Source organism: Podarcis gaigeae, assembly GCF_964106915.1.
Source record: "Podarcis gaigeae genome assembly, chromosome: 2".
Lineage (NCBI taxonomy): Eukaryota > Metazoa > Chordata > Lepidosauria > Squamata > Lacertidae > Podarcis > Podarcis gaigeae.
Window position 1 is genome coordinate 22,298,740 of NC_139679.1, and position 12,735 is coordinate 22,311,474.

Genomic DNA, 12,735 nt, shown 5'->3' on the forward strand with positions numbered 1-12,735 from the left:
TTGAGCTCTGTCAGTTGATACTATGGTCTCTTTACATTATTCTGCAGCAGTAGTGATTAATGTTTTGCCTTGCCTGTCTCTCTGCAGCGTAGTCTACTTTTCACAAAGTTATTAAAGGAAGAGTGGAATAGCTGGTTTGCCTAACTATGTTTGGTCACATAAGATTCTGAAGGGTACTGTGACAATTGTCAAGAATGATTTCTGTTTAAAAAGCAGTGGCGAAATCAGATCACACCTAGTGTTTATAATGCAGGCTATAATTTTGCTACCTGTTGCTTTTACTGAAGTTTCCAGTGTGGAGTTTAGAGTTGGCTTTGGTCATGAGAGGAAACCCAGATTTGTATTCTCTGATGCTGCCAATCTTTTGGCAAACATCCTTTAGGTATCAGTTGTGCTAATTATGTTTTGTTGTTTTGTGTAGCTTTTGCAGACAGAATTAGGGGCTCCTCTTGAGATGTGTAAGATGTAGTTCCTTCAGTATTGTAGAAGAGTCGGTGCATGGTGTGAATGTCTTTTGAGCTATGAGGGTTTAATATTAGACCTGGGCAGTGTCAGGTTTTCAGCATTGCAGTCTGGTGATAACACTGCAATGAGGCAGTTTCACCTTGGTACCAGGGATAATGAAGATTGTTCCCAATGCTGGGGGCAGAGACAGTTTCTCTCCCCAGCATGAGAGTGAACAGGCTGCCTGGCCCATGTTTCTCGCTGGAGCTTCCTTGTGCTGCTCAGCTGTGGGGTGCAAAGGCTCCTGCCCCCAGCTGAGTGAGCCCCGATGCCTCTCTGGCTCATGTGCAATGCATTGTGGCTCGCTCAGCTAGGGAGTGGGAACAGTTTAATGGAGCCCCCACTCTGGCTCGTATGTTGGGGGGCTTCTTTAAACTGCTCCACCTGAAGAGCATGTTGTGGCTGTCTGTGTGGAGCAGTTCAAAGACGACAAGGGAGGAACAAGCTGTATCAGCCCTAGCGATGCAGCCAGCTCCTCCTCCTGTGGTATGATGGGCAGAGCACAATGGCAGCTTGACCCGACAGTATTCATTCTTTTATTACAGTCATACCTTGGAAGTCGAATGGAATCCGTTCCGGAAGTCTGTTCAACTTCCAAAATGTTCGGAAATCAAAGTGTGACTTCTGATTGGCTGCTGCAAGCTCCTGCAGCCAATTGGAAGCCCTGTCGGACGTTCGGGTTCCAAGGAACGTTCGCAAACCGGAACACTCACTTCCAGGTTTGCGGCGTTTGGGAGCCAAAACGTCCAAATACCAAGCGTCCGGGATCCAAGGTGCGACTGTATACCCCGCCCACCTGACTCGGTTTCCCCAGCCACTCTGGGCGGATTGCAGTATATCGCTGGTGGAACTGCTGCTGCTACCAGTGGCCTGATGTTGAAAGCAGCACTGGTGGCAGAGAGACACAGGAGCAGTGTTGGTTCACCCATGATATACCGCTGGGTGAAGCTGCTGTTGCTCTCTACCCCTGGGTGATGTATCAATACGTCAGCCAGGCCTAGTTAACACGCTACTTGTTCACTTTATCTCACTCCTCCCTTGGTGTTGAGGACAATAAACCCCAAGCAAGAGTAATTAGCTAGTAAACCATGAGGTCAGAGTCCAAAACGTACCTTTATTTTATAAAACGAGTGCCCACTTTAGCCCAGTGCTGCAGATGGCTAGGAAAATCCTCTGCCCTCCCACCAGAGGAACACATGCACAGTGGGATTCACTCTTATCTCCCCCGCCATCCCATGGCTAACAATCAAAGTGCCAGAAGGAAGAGGGGAAGCTAAAACTGGGGTGGGTGTGTACATATATATATATATATATATATAGTTGCATATTTCAAGCATCTGAGTTTGAAATGGATGTATTTCCCCGATCCAGACAGGATAGGTCCAGCTTCTGTGTCTTGCTTTTGCTCCAGCCTGCTGCAGAGAATTCCTAAGCTTGCGTTCCAGTTCTTTCTTCCCGTCCCTGTGTTGACAGCTGCTGCAGCCCTGTCTTGAAGTGCCGTATGGGGGCTTTTCAGCTTCTCCCCCAAGCAAGTTAGCACCCAGGGTTGCAAGACACTGCTCCCCCCCCCAATGTTTCCAAAAGCAGACTCACAGGCCCGTGCCTTCCTCCTCTGGCCAGCAGGGGGCGCCGCAGACAGACCCATCGTCCCCAGTACCAATCAGCACCATCTCAAGGCTTGAGGAATCGCAGGCTTGAGTCCTGGAAGTTTTGGTTTCCGTGAGGCCCGTAGGGTCTGTTGGGGAGCAAGCTCGGGAAAGGGGGCTCTCTCTTTGGAGCTGGCTTGGCAGCTGTGCGTTGCTTCCTTGGTCCTTGGATCCGTGCCCCGCCGGCGAAATGGGCACCGTCTCGGAGTCCTTGCCTGGCCCCCGTGCCCAGTACATGCCGGGCCAGGGCGAGCTCTGTCCGGCCGGCGGTGCCCACATCCACTGTACCCTGCCACAGGCACCGTTAGGACAGGGGGCGGGCGGGACGCTGTGGGGGCAGAAGGCGGGCGGGAGTCCTGTGTCTACTCGGAGCGGACTTAGCAGAGGCGTGGCAGGAGTAGCATCTGCATGAGGAAAGGGCGCGTAGGCGGAAGGGTCGGCCCGTGGGTGTGTCGGCGTCTGGGAGAGAAGGAAGAGCTGCACGGCCTGGCGAAGGGAGTGCAGGCCTTCGCGCATTTGCTGAACCTGCCCGGAGAGCTCGGCCACCTGGGAAGCGAGACAAGGAGAAACCGGGTGAGTATTAGCAGCCTCTGTTTGCTTATACTCTTCTCTTGGGCGCAATAGCAACCTGGAATTGGGGTAGGGCTTGGGCCATACAGTCGTACCTCGGAAGTCGAACGGAAGCTCCTGCAGCCAGTCGGAAGCCCCATCGGACATTCGGATTCCAAAGAACGTTCGCAAAATCACTTCCGGGTTTGCGGCGTTCAGAAGCCAAGGTATGACTGTATCTGGTTTTCAACATTGTGATACACCAGCAGCTAAATACTGCGATACATTCTGGACATTGTGATATATTGGTGTATCCCCACCTTAGAGAGGAAGCGCCCGTACCTCTCCTAGCGGGCGCACAGTTTCCTTACTCCTGATTCCAGGAGGAAATACATAGTTCACCCTCCTGCCGGAAGGCAGCCAAGTGCACAGAGCCTGTCCATTTTCACATGGGCGGGCCACCTCTTTCTCCCAGGAGGCCTGCCCATGTGAAGGCAAATGAGGCCATTCTGCCAGCTGGAGGAGGGTGCTTGAACAGCTGATAAGCAGGCTTGCTTAAACTGCCCGCTTCTCAGATGATCAAGCCCCCACCTCGCAGGTTAAACTGCTCCACTGAGCGGAGCGCTTTGACGAAGCTGCCTGCCAGCTGCTTCTGATTCTCTCTGGCACCAGAGGAGCATCTGCTGTTTCACCCGTGATATACTACTGGATAGGCTGGGCGATAATACCGAACTTAAGAATGGAAAGCGTAATGCTGGTGGTCAACAAAACGTTTAAAGACTCTCTCAAGGCAAATTTTTAAAAATGTAGTACAGTGGTACCTCGGGTTACAGACACTTCAGGTTACAGATTCCGCTAACCCAGAAATAGTACCTCGGGTTAAGAACTTTGCTTCAGGATGAGAACAGAAATCGTGCGGTGGCAGCGGGAGGCCCCATTAGCTAAAGTGGTACCTCAGGTTCAGAACAGACCTCCAGAACGAATTAAGTTCTTAACCTGAGGTACCGCTGTATAAACACCAACAATTGGGAAACACTGGCATGCCAGCACTCCAGTTGGAGAACAGCCTTTACCAAAGGTATCATGGGCTTTGAAGACACTCGAACTCAGGACGAAAGGGATAAACGTGCTAAGAGGAAGGCATGCTTGGCAAATCCACACCATGATCAACTCCTGCCCGGAAATCAATGTCCACACTGTGGAAGGACGTGTGGATCCAGAATTGGCCTCCACAGTCACGGACTCATTGTTAAAATCATGATTATGGAAGGCAATCTTACTTGGCTACGAGTGATCACCAAAGAAGAGTATCGCCCAGGACCAGTATGGGAGGGGAGACTGCAATGACAGCTGCACTCAGCAGTATATCGCTGGTGAGAAACCACCCTTGCACTCTGCCCTGTAGAGGGAGAAACAAGCTGTATCAGCAAGGTGCCAGTACAGCTTGTTCCTCCCTCCTCTTTAAACTGCTTGGCTGAGGAGCACACTGCTGCCCTCGCCTCCGCCAAGCAGTTTTCCGGAGCCCACGGGAAGGAAGGGGGCTCTGTTAAAGTGCTCCCCCTTCCCAGCTGAGACCCCCGACCCTGCTTGCACCTGAGGAGGAGCAGGTCTACTGCCTGGCTGCCTTCGCTAAGGTGGGTGTGTTGCACCTTTCCACCCAGAAAGACAGAGCCCACCCTCCCGGAGGAAGGCAGCCAGGCAGTGTAGGGGCTCGTTGATGCTGCTGGCAGGTCCAGTGCTTGCCAGTAGCCCATCTCTGCAAGGTGCAGATAGGGTGGCTTTGCACCCCACGCCTTGTGGACTTTGCCTGGGAGGGTGGGCTGCGTCTTTCCTCCTGGGGTGAAGGACACCCGCTCCCTCCCCCCCGAGGAAAGAGGCAGTGAACCTGTATGGGTGAAGGCAGTCAAACACACAGAGCCTGATAGGCTCCCACCGCTTGGTCCGTCTTCGGGGAGTGGGGGGCAAGCGGGCAAGGTAGCTCACCCGCCCCCTGCAAGCGTTGTGGGGCTTGTGGTTGGAGCTCTTCCATCCCCCAGCTGAGCAGCAGGCTGGGGCCAGCTGTATTGGCCGCAGACCATGAGGCACTGGGGTTAAAGCAGGCATCCCCAACCTTCGGCCCTCCAGATGTTTTGGACTACAATTCCCATCATCCCTGACCACTGGTCCTGTTAGATAGGGATCATGGGAGTTGTAGGCCAAAACACCTGGAGGGCTGCAGGTTGGGGATGCCTGGGTTAAAGCGCCTCAGCTCCTGCTGTGAGAGCTGTGACAGTTTCACCTGGCACCTCGCCGGCTGCGGCCAGTGCAGCTTTTTTGAACATCAGGGTTTATCGCCATTTGGCTGGTGATACACTGCAATGTTGAAAGCCCTATGAGAGCCGCCATCACGGTCTGGCTCTCATACCGGTCCTTGGGCAATGTATCAATACATCACCCAGGCCTATATATGAACCACTTTAAAGACATAAACACAAAAAACCCTTACCGCTTGACGCAGTTTCTCAATGGTGTCGGCACCAGAGAGCTCTGGGGGGATTGTGAGCAGGCCGCTGTCTGTAAGAAGAGAAGCGGACTGGTTTAGCAAAGGCATGGGAAATGAAGCCCACAGGAACTCACTGACCTGTGTGCTGCTGCCATGTTTTCCTAATTATCATGCCTTGTTCCCTGTAAGGCCATGCAGAATGCTTTACCTGTGCCAGGTGAAGGGCTGCTGTAGTCCGGGCCCGAATGACCGAGGCGGAAACTAAACATGGGTTTGTCGGAACCGGATCCGTCTTCTATGCCATCTACAACCCTTCAGAGGGAGATCGGAAGGGGGGAAAGAGCAGCTCAGATACAGCCCTAGGAGGATGGAATTCTATAACCCAGATCCCCAAGCCTGTCCCTATGGAGTAACCAGAAGACTCCCACGCACAAGCTCACATTCCAATAATGGGACAAAACACATTGAGAGGCAGGGCAGATTCTTAGGGGACAAGTGCTGCAGGTGGCTCAGGTACGCCAGATGGGGACTAAGAGCACATGGGCAGCAGGTGTTCTGCAGGAGAAAAACCCTTCCATACCCCCTCTCTGTGAGAACTCAAATGCTGGGAACTCTATAGAAGCACGTTATTCATCTGTTATACTGTATCAGTCACATTTTACACTGAAGCGTCTCAAAGCAACTTACAGGATAAAAATAGAAATAACAGGGATAAAAATAACAAGGAACATTAAAACCAAATATAAGAACAGCAATAAAACAAAACCTAAATTGTGTGTGTGTTTTTGTGTCTAAAACAACTCCTACCACCCCGCTTAATACCTGCGATTTCTTTTTATTCTCGTCCTTTAACTGGTTACCCTCCATATTAAAGGCCAAAGGGCCTGGGTAAATAGAAGTATTTTTGCCTGCAGTTTGAAAGCATACAATAAGGGTGCCATGTGTGCGTCCAAGGAGAGGACACGCCGTAAGTTGGAAGCCACGACTGAAAAAGCCTGTTCTTGTATCCTCACCCTCCACAACTCCCTTGGAGACAGCCCACTGAGAAGGGTGCCAGATTATGAACACAGTGTCCGGATTACTTCATGTGGGGAGAGATGATCCTCGCAGGTTCTGAGCTGCCTGTGGGTTTTATAGGTCAAAAGCAGCACTTTGAAATAAGCCTGTAGACTAATTGGTAAGCGTTGCAGTCATGCCAACATTGCTGTTACACCTGCAGACCATCTTGCCCTGATAAGCAATCTGGCTACTAAATTCTGCACCCGCTGCAGTTTCAAAGGCAATCCCACATATAACACACTGCAGTAATCTTACCCAGAGATTGCCAGAGCCTAGACAACAAGCTAGGCTACCCCAAGCCACTGCCTGCGTTCTCCATTCAACTGCTCTTTTCATCATCTTATCTGTCTCTGTGTGCTCCTTACCTGGGGCTGAGGTCTGGGGGGCCACTGCAGGGAGCTGTATGTAGCCGCAACGCCGTGGGACGTGAGGAAGGTTCAGGAGGTGGGTGGCGTGGAAAGCCTGACCGTGGCGGGTGATTGCTGTGGCCTCCAGCGGAAGAGGGGAGCAGGGGGCTGGCAGGCTCATCCACAGCCTCTGTGGGCAAGCATGGAGTTCTGCGGCGTGAAGGGAACGAAGTATCGGAGTCCTTCCCCAATGTGGAAAGCAACGTGGTGGGTGCCCTGTTGCTCAGCGATGGGGTCTCAGCCTGCAAAGGAAGGAAAAGCAGACGCAACCTTTTTCCGGTGCCACATTTACAACCTGCTGCCTTCTCTGAATTGTCCCCTGCAAAAGGGGGAAATGATTACACACTGACCATAGAGCACAAGGCAGTGAGATGATTCTACAAGAGAGATCCATGTGCAGAGAAGCCCAAACCAATTGTGACTTTCTCTGCATTTGCATGCGGCAGAATTCTTGCATCCAGGAGTGACATTCATTGCAGTGTTTGTGCGGGTTTTCCACTTGACATACATGTGGATATTAAAAACCTCTTCACTTTGAAAAGAGCCTTCTAGCTTAATCTTTTGACTAGATGAAGACCAGTTTTGGAGTCCTCATAGTGAGGCTGCAGTTGCCAGCTATCTCCAGAAAGAATCCCTGGTTCATTTACTACATCCACTTATTTCAGGTCAGTTCCAGACTGGGCTCTGGGCCATCCATTGTGTTAGGTCCAGAATTAATCCAGATTGGGCTCAGTACTGCTGAGATACATCTAGGCCCACAGTTAATTGGTGGCTACAGTTTGCCCACTGCTGAGCTGCCACCTTCAATCAGATGAGTTCTCTCTGTGTGTTATGTGCATGTATGTTGTGTGGGAGACTGCAGGGAGTGGAGAGTACAGCTCAGTAGAGCAGGAAAGAGGGATCCCACTGCTGCTGGGCGAGAAAGCTCCCCTTTTCTACTAAACAGCATGGAAGCAAAGCAAGTTGCCTGTGAAGAAAGGGAACACTCCCTTGCTCAGTGCACAGACTGGAATCCAAGCAAGTAAGATGTGCAGGGGTGGGGTATGTGTGGATGTATGCAGGCATACTTTGGCTCTGACCACTGCTGGTACGTGGCCTGCAAACACACTTTTGTGGGGCAGTGGGAAAATTCCTCACACTATCTAGGCCCTGGCAATGCAGCAATCATATCATTGCTACAGTTGCTCTCATGCCATGGATGCGACCCTGCATGCCCATTTCTCCCCAGAAATTGGGGATGCCAGGGTCAGAGAAGAAATGGCTGAGAGCTCAGCTAATGGTATAAAAGTGGTAAACGCACCAGCTGTGCTTGGTGTCTCCAAGCAAGCAGAACTAGGTGAACTCGCCTCTCTAATTGTTACCACCTTCCCAGATGAACCAGTGCTGCCAAGGAGGCTGGTCCAGACACAATCTAGGTTAACCTCCTAGACACCCATCAGACTCCTAGGAAAGTAATTTATTAGCTCTGGATTGTTTCTGGAGTGGGTGCTGAAGAGTTGGCCAGCAGTATCTGAGGCTACATCTGGATAAATGCTTTCTAGGTTGAGTTGAAAGGGCAATAGGCAAGGAAGAACAAAAAGCTCTGCCTAATGATAGTGTCACAAAAGGTGTCTCCACAAAGCCACTGTTTTGTAGGAAGAGTTCAAGTGCATATTGGAAAACTAAGTTCGCACAGTTAAAGTGGGTTTGGGGATTCTGTCACCAATCTACTTTAAAAACGGAATTGGACATTATGCAGTTTTGAAAGTAACAGGAAAATGAATTGAGCAACATGGAATGAATGAATGACTAAAAGGCAGGCATGTAAACATCCCACAAGCAGATCAGAACAAATGCTCAGTAAAGACCCAGACACAATCCAACCCTTTGTGCAAGCAAATCAGGACGAATGCTCAATAAACAGGTCGCATTGAGGGGCCTTAGTGCACCCACGACCCTTTCAAAGGCATTTGTTGCCTACTCCTTCCATTGCTTCCCTGCCTGTTGCAGCTGTTCTTTCCACTCACCTGGAAGCTGCTGCCTCCGCCCAGGTTGTAGCTGAGCTCGCACGGGAGCTCGTGGCGAAATTTGCTGGCAAATTCTGGGTAGAGCTCCAGGCTGGCGAGAAGGCCAGGCAAGCTCAGGCACTGCAGGTCACAGTAGGTGAGGCCCCGCACGTCCGCATTGGCCTGGACCGCCTCCTCCCTGGATGAGATGTGGCAACCGATTAGGTCCCCCTTCCCTGAAAGAACGAAAGGCAATTGGTGAGATCCAACTGGCAAAATAGTACTAGCCGCAGTTTTGAATGAGGCACCTTCTCCCTTGGCATCAAAAGGTCTGTCAAGCTAGTTCTGTGGAACCCTGTTGTGCGGGTGTGTAGGTGTGTGTGTGCACACCTGGGTATGCCAACCTGCAGCCCCTACCTGGATTGCCTTAGCAAGAGAAGCAGGGTGCTGGTTTTCATTTTTTTTAAAATGAATATTTATTAGCATTTTCAAAAACCACACAAAAACAAAAATAGACAAAAAATAAAAAAATACAAAACTTAAAAACAATTAAAAACACATAAAATTTCAATTACTTATTTTCTTTTAACTTGTTTCTCAGACCTCCTCACACCTCCCCTTCTTGTATCCCAATTTAAATTATCAGCTCAGCAAGTCCTTAACTTATTTCTCCACTTTAACTTAATAATTTATTCTAACATGTTATTTTTTCTAACAAATGGTTTTCAAAAGGAGCTAAAGGAACCCCCAAACTGGAAAGCGGCATTGGCAGGGCTTAAGAGTTGGGGACACAGAACAGAACGGGAATCTGATCTTCATCTTTGGGGTGGAAATGTTCCAGTTGTCTTGGTGGTGTATAAAACTTCAAGATGCTGTTGCGGAGTGAGATGCTTAAATTTTCCCTCCATCTAAAAACTTTATTATTATTTATTGAATTTATATACCGCCCTATACCCGGGGGGGGGGGGTCCTCAGGGCAGTTCACAGAATAAAATCAAGATATGAAACCACAAAATACCTAATAAAAATAAAAACAGCAACCCCACCCCAACACATACAAAAAAAATCATATTTTAAAAGGGCATAGGATGTAAATCAGATCAACCAGAGGCCTGGTTAAAAAGGAATGTTTTTGCCTGGTGCCTAAAGGTGTGCAATGAAGGTGCCAGGCAAACTTTCCTGGGGAGAGCATTCCAGAGATGGGGAGCCACTGCAGAGAAGGCCTCGTTCTCGTGTCAAGGAGAAGACTCTAGTCTGAACCTTTGGCTTTCCACATGCAGCAGGTCCTAAGCAGAGGAGTTTGCTTGCCTGTTCCTCCCTCCCAAATGCCATCAAATATCCCACCCCTTCTAGGAGGGAAGAGAAGGGGCAGGAACAAAAGAGGTCCCCATACCTAGGATGGCGAGCACAGTGCCGTCTTTGAGCACCTCCATGGAGCCCGAGCAGACAAGGTAGAGGGCCTGGAGGGCATCCCCCTGCCGGATCAGGTACTCCCCTGGCGTGCAGAACGACGTGCGGACGCTGAGCGAAAGGGAGCGCCGGCAGCCCCGGCTGGCCCCCTCAAAGAGGGGCAGCTGCAGCAGCTCCTTGTGCAAGTGGAGAGCGATGTCTGCGCGAAGCTCATCCGGGAGGCTCTGCAGCAACTGGAGGGGGGAAAGGGAGGCAATGGTCACGGTGGCAGCATCACGACTGGGACCACCATCAACACGTGGACTGGTGGTGCACTCCCCACTGCTTTTCCCCAAAAGCACATCACAAAAGTGATGGAAGTGAGAGAAGAGAGTCTGGGCCCAAACACCCACCATCGCCACTAATGGCAACCGAGTGCATAAAATTCAAGTGTACAGACCACATCACAATGGAGGGAAAATACAGAGTAGATTCTACGGTTTGTGGTCTTTTACCATAGTGACTTCCTTCCCTCCTCCTTCCTTCCCTCCCTCCCTCCCTCCCTCCCTCCCTCCCTCCCTCCTTCTCTCTCTTTCACGCACACATTCCTTCCTCTTTCCCTTTCTTTCTTTCTTTCTTTCTTTCTTTCTTTCTTTCTTTCTTTCTTTCTCTCTCTCTCTCTCTCTCTCTTTCTCTCTTTCTTTCTCTCTTTCTCTTACACACACACACACACACACACTCCCCCCCCCTCTCTCTCTCTCTCACACACACACACACCAAGTCCCCAAAATGGATGGCCTGTATGGCTCTACCCTTTAACCCCCAGCTTTTGGAAGGAGGCTTTTGGAAAGAGTGATTCAGCCCAAGATTTAAAAGTAGCAGCACATCTTTCTTCCTGAATGCAGAGAGTCAGTGTAAGTCAAGATTAGCATGCAAGATTTGGACTGGGGTGATCTGGATCAAAAGCCTCCGTCGTTCCTCATTGTGGGACCCACAGCCAGTCACACAACCCATTGCTGATACAGTCACACCTTGGTTCTTGAGAAGAATGCGTTCCAGAAGTCCGTTCAACTTCTGAAAGCCAAGGTGTGGCTTCTGATTGGCTGCAGGAACTTCCTGCAGCCAATCGGAAGCTGCATCGGGCATTTGGGTTCCAAAGAACATTTGCAAACTGAATCACTCACTTTCAGGTTTGTGGTGTTCGGGAGCCAAAAAGTTTGAGTTGTAAGGCGCTCGACAACCAAGGTATGACTGTACATGTCGTCATGACCCGTGAGGATAACACCTTCTACATTGCTTTGAATCCCTTGGGATGGGATGTCAATGTGACAAAACAAACATACTGTTTAATTCCACCTGCATCTGCTACATTTCTATCTGAGCTCAGAGATAGTGCGGAATTTTGCAGTGGGCACCAAACAGCACGAGATGAACAGTGGCTTGTTTTGTTTTGAAACAGGTTTCAAGCCCATACGCCTGAAAAGATACAGGGAGGTTTTGTGAAACCTTGTGTGCCTTAGAGGAAGCGGTTTCCACTGGCCAGGACACTGTGGCTGCTCTTCCCCTCTCCATGACTAGCAGAATAAAACCACACAAAAACCCAGCACACAGGCTTGGCTTGATACGAATGTCTTACACAAGCTGCAGAATTCAGCTGCTCATTTTGATGTCTCCCGCCTTCTGTTTTAGCACCATGTGCACACAGCTCTTCCCACACCCAAGCGATGCTCCAGAATACCAGTTGCTGGAAGCCACGGGAAGGGGAAAGAGAGCTCTTGTGCTCAATCCTCCTCGCTGGTTTCCCACTGGCATCTGGGTGACCACTGGGAGGACAAGATGCTGCACTAGATGCAGGGCTCATCTTACATCCTTGGGAAAAGGTCTCGCAGGTGTGCTTCCCTTTCCTCCTGCCCATCAGGCTCTGATAGGCCAGTTTGATACAATGGGCTACCTTCTAGCTCAGTGATTTTCCCAAAGTGGGCAGTGGGATTCCCTAGGGGGGCACTAAGAGGCAAGGGGGTAGCAGGGAGACGCTGGAGGTGTAAGTGACTACAGTGGTACCTCGGGTTACAGATGCTTCAGGTTACATACGCTTCAGGTTACAGACTCCAATAACCCAGAAATAGAACCTTGAGTTAAGAACTTTGCTTCAGGATGAGAACAGAAATTGCGCTGCGGTGGCGGGGCAGCAGTGGGAGGCCCCATTAGCTGAACTGGTGCTTCAGGTTAAGAACGGACCTCTGGAATGAATTAAGTACGTAACAGAGGTACCGCTGTATAACACTTTGAAAAGCCGGCATCACTGGATCAAGTGAATAAATGAAATAATTTTAACTGGATTTTGAATAAATGTGCAATTGTTTCTATGTCGAATTTTATTATGCTGTCCTCAGTGGGTCGTGTAAACCGCTCTTCTGATTAATGTTTTTTTTTGTTTACAGGGTAGTGGGTGCTGGGGAGGAGCTCATGGAACCAAGGCCCCCCTCAAAAAAAGTTTGGGAACCGTTGATGCAGCTGTTCCGCAATGAAAGGTGGTCGGAGGGGAAGATTCTGAATGGAATGCAAGGTTTAAGGCAGGCACCCTCCAGATGTTTTGGGACTACAACTCCCATCATCCCCTGAGTGGTCAGGGATGATGGGAATTGTAGTCCCAAATCATCCGGAGGGCTGAGTTTGGGGATGCCTAGTTTAAGGTTAAAGACAGTGTGTAGGAC

At 50.1% G+C, this 12,735-nt stretch overlaps 1 protein-coding gene across 1 annotated transcript in view; it reads right to left on the bottom strand.

The window, feature by feature from the left end:
* Nucleotides 1-1,598: 1,598 nt before the first annotated feature.
* Nucleotides 1,599-12,735, bottom strand: part of KCNH3 (potassium voltage-gated channel subfamily H member 3) — a 72,556-nt gene continuing 61,419 nt past the window's right edge. Inside the window, exons 10-15 of the mRNA XM_083727445.1 lie at nucleotides 10,026-10,275; nucleotides 8,654-8,868; nucleotides 6,606-6,889; nucleotides 5,390-5,493; nucleotides 5,185-5,252; nucleotides 1,599-2,696 (exon numbers count right to left, since the gene is read on the bottom strand). Of these exons, the coding sequence (XP_083583571.1) occupies nucleotides 2,094-2,696; nucleotides 5,185-5,252; nucleotides 5,390-5,493; nucleotides 6,606-6,889; nucleotides 8,654-8,868; nucleotides 10,026-10,275 (1,524 nt within the window). The 3' untranslated portion in view covers nucleotides 1,599-2,093. The remainder of the gene's footprint in view (nucleotides 2,697-5,184; nucleotides 5,253-5,389; nucleotides 5,494-6,605; nucleotides 6,890-8,653; nucleotides 8,869-10,025; nucleotides 10,276-12,735) is intronic.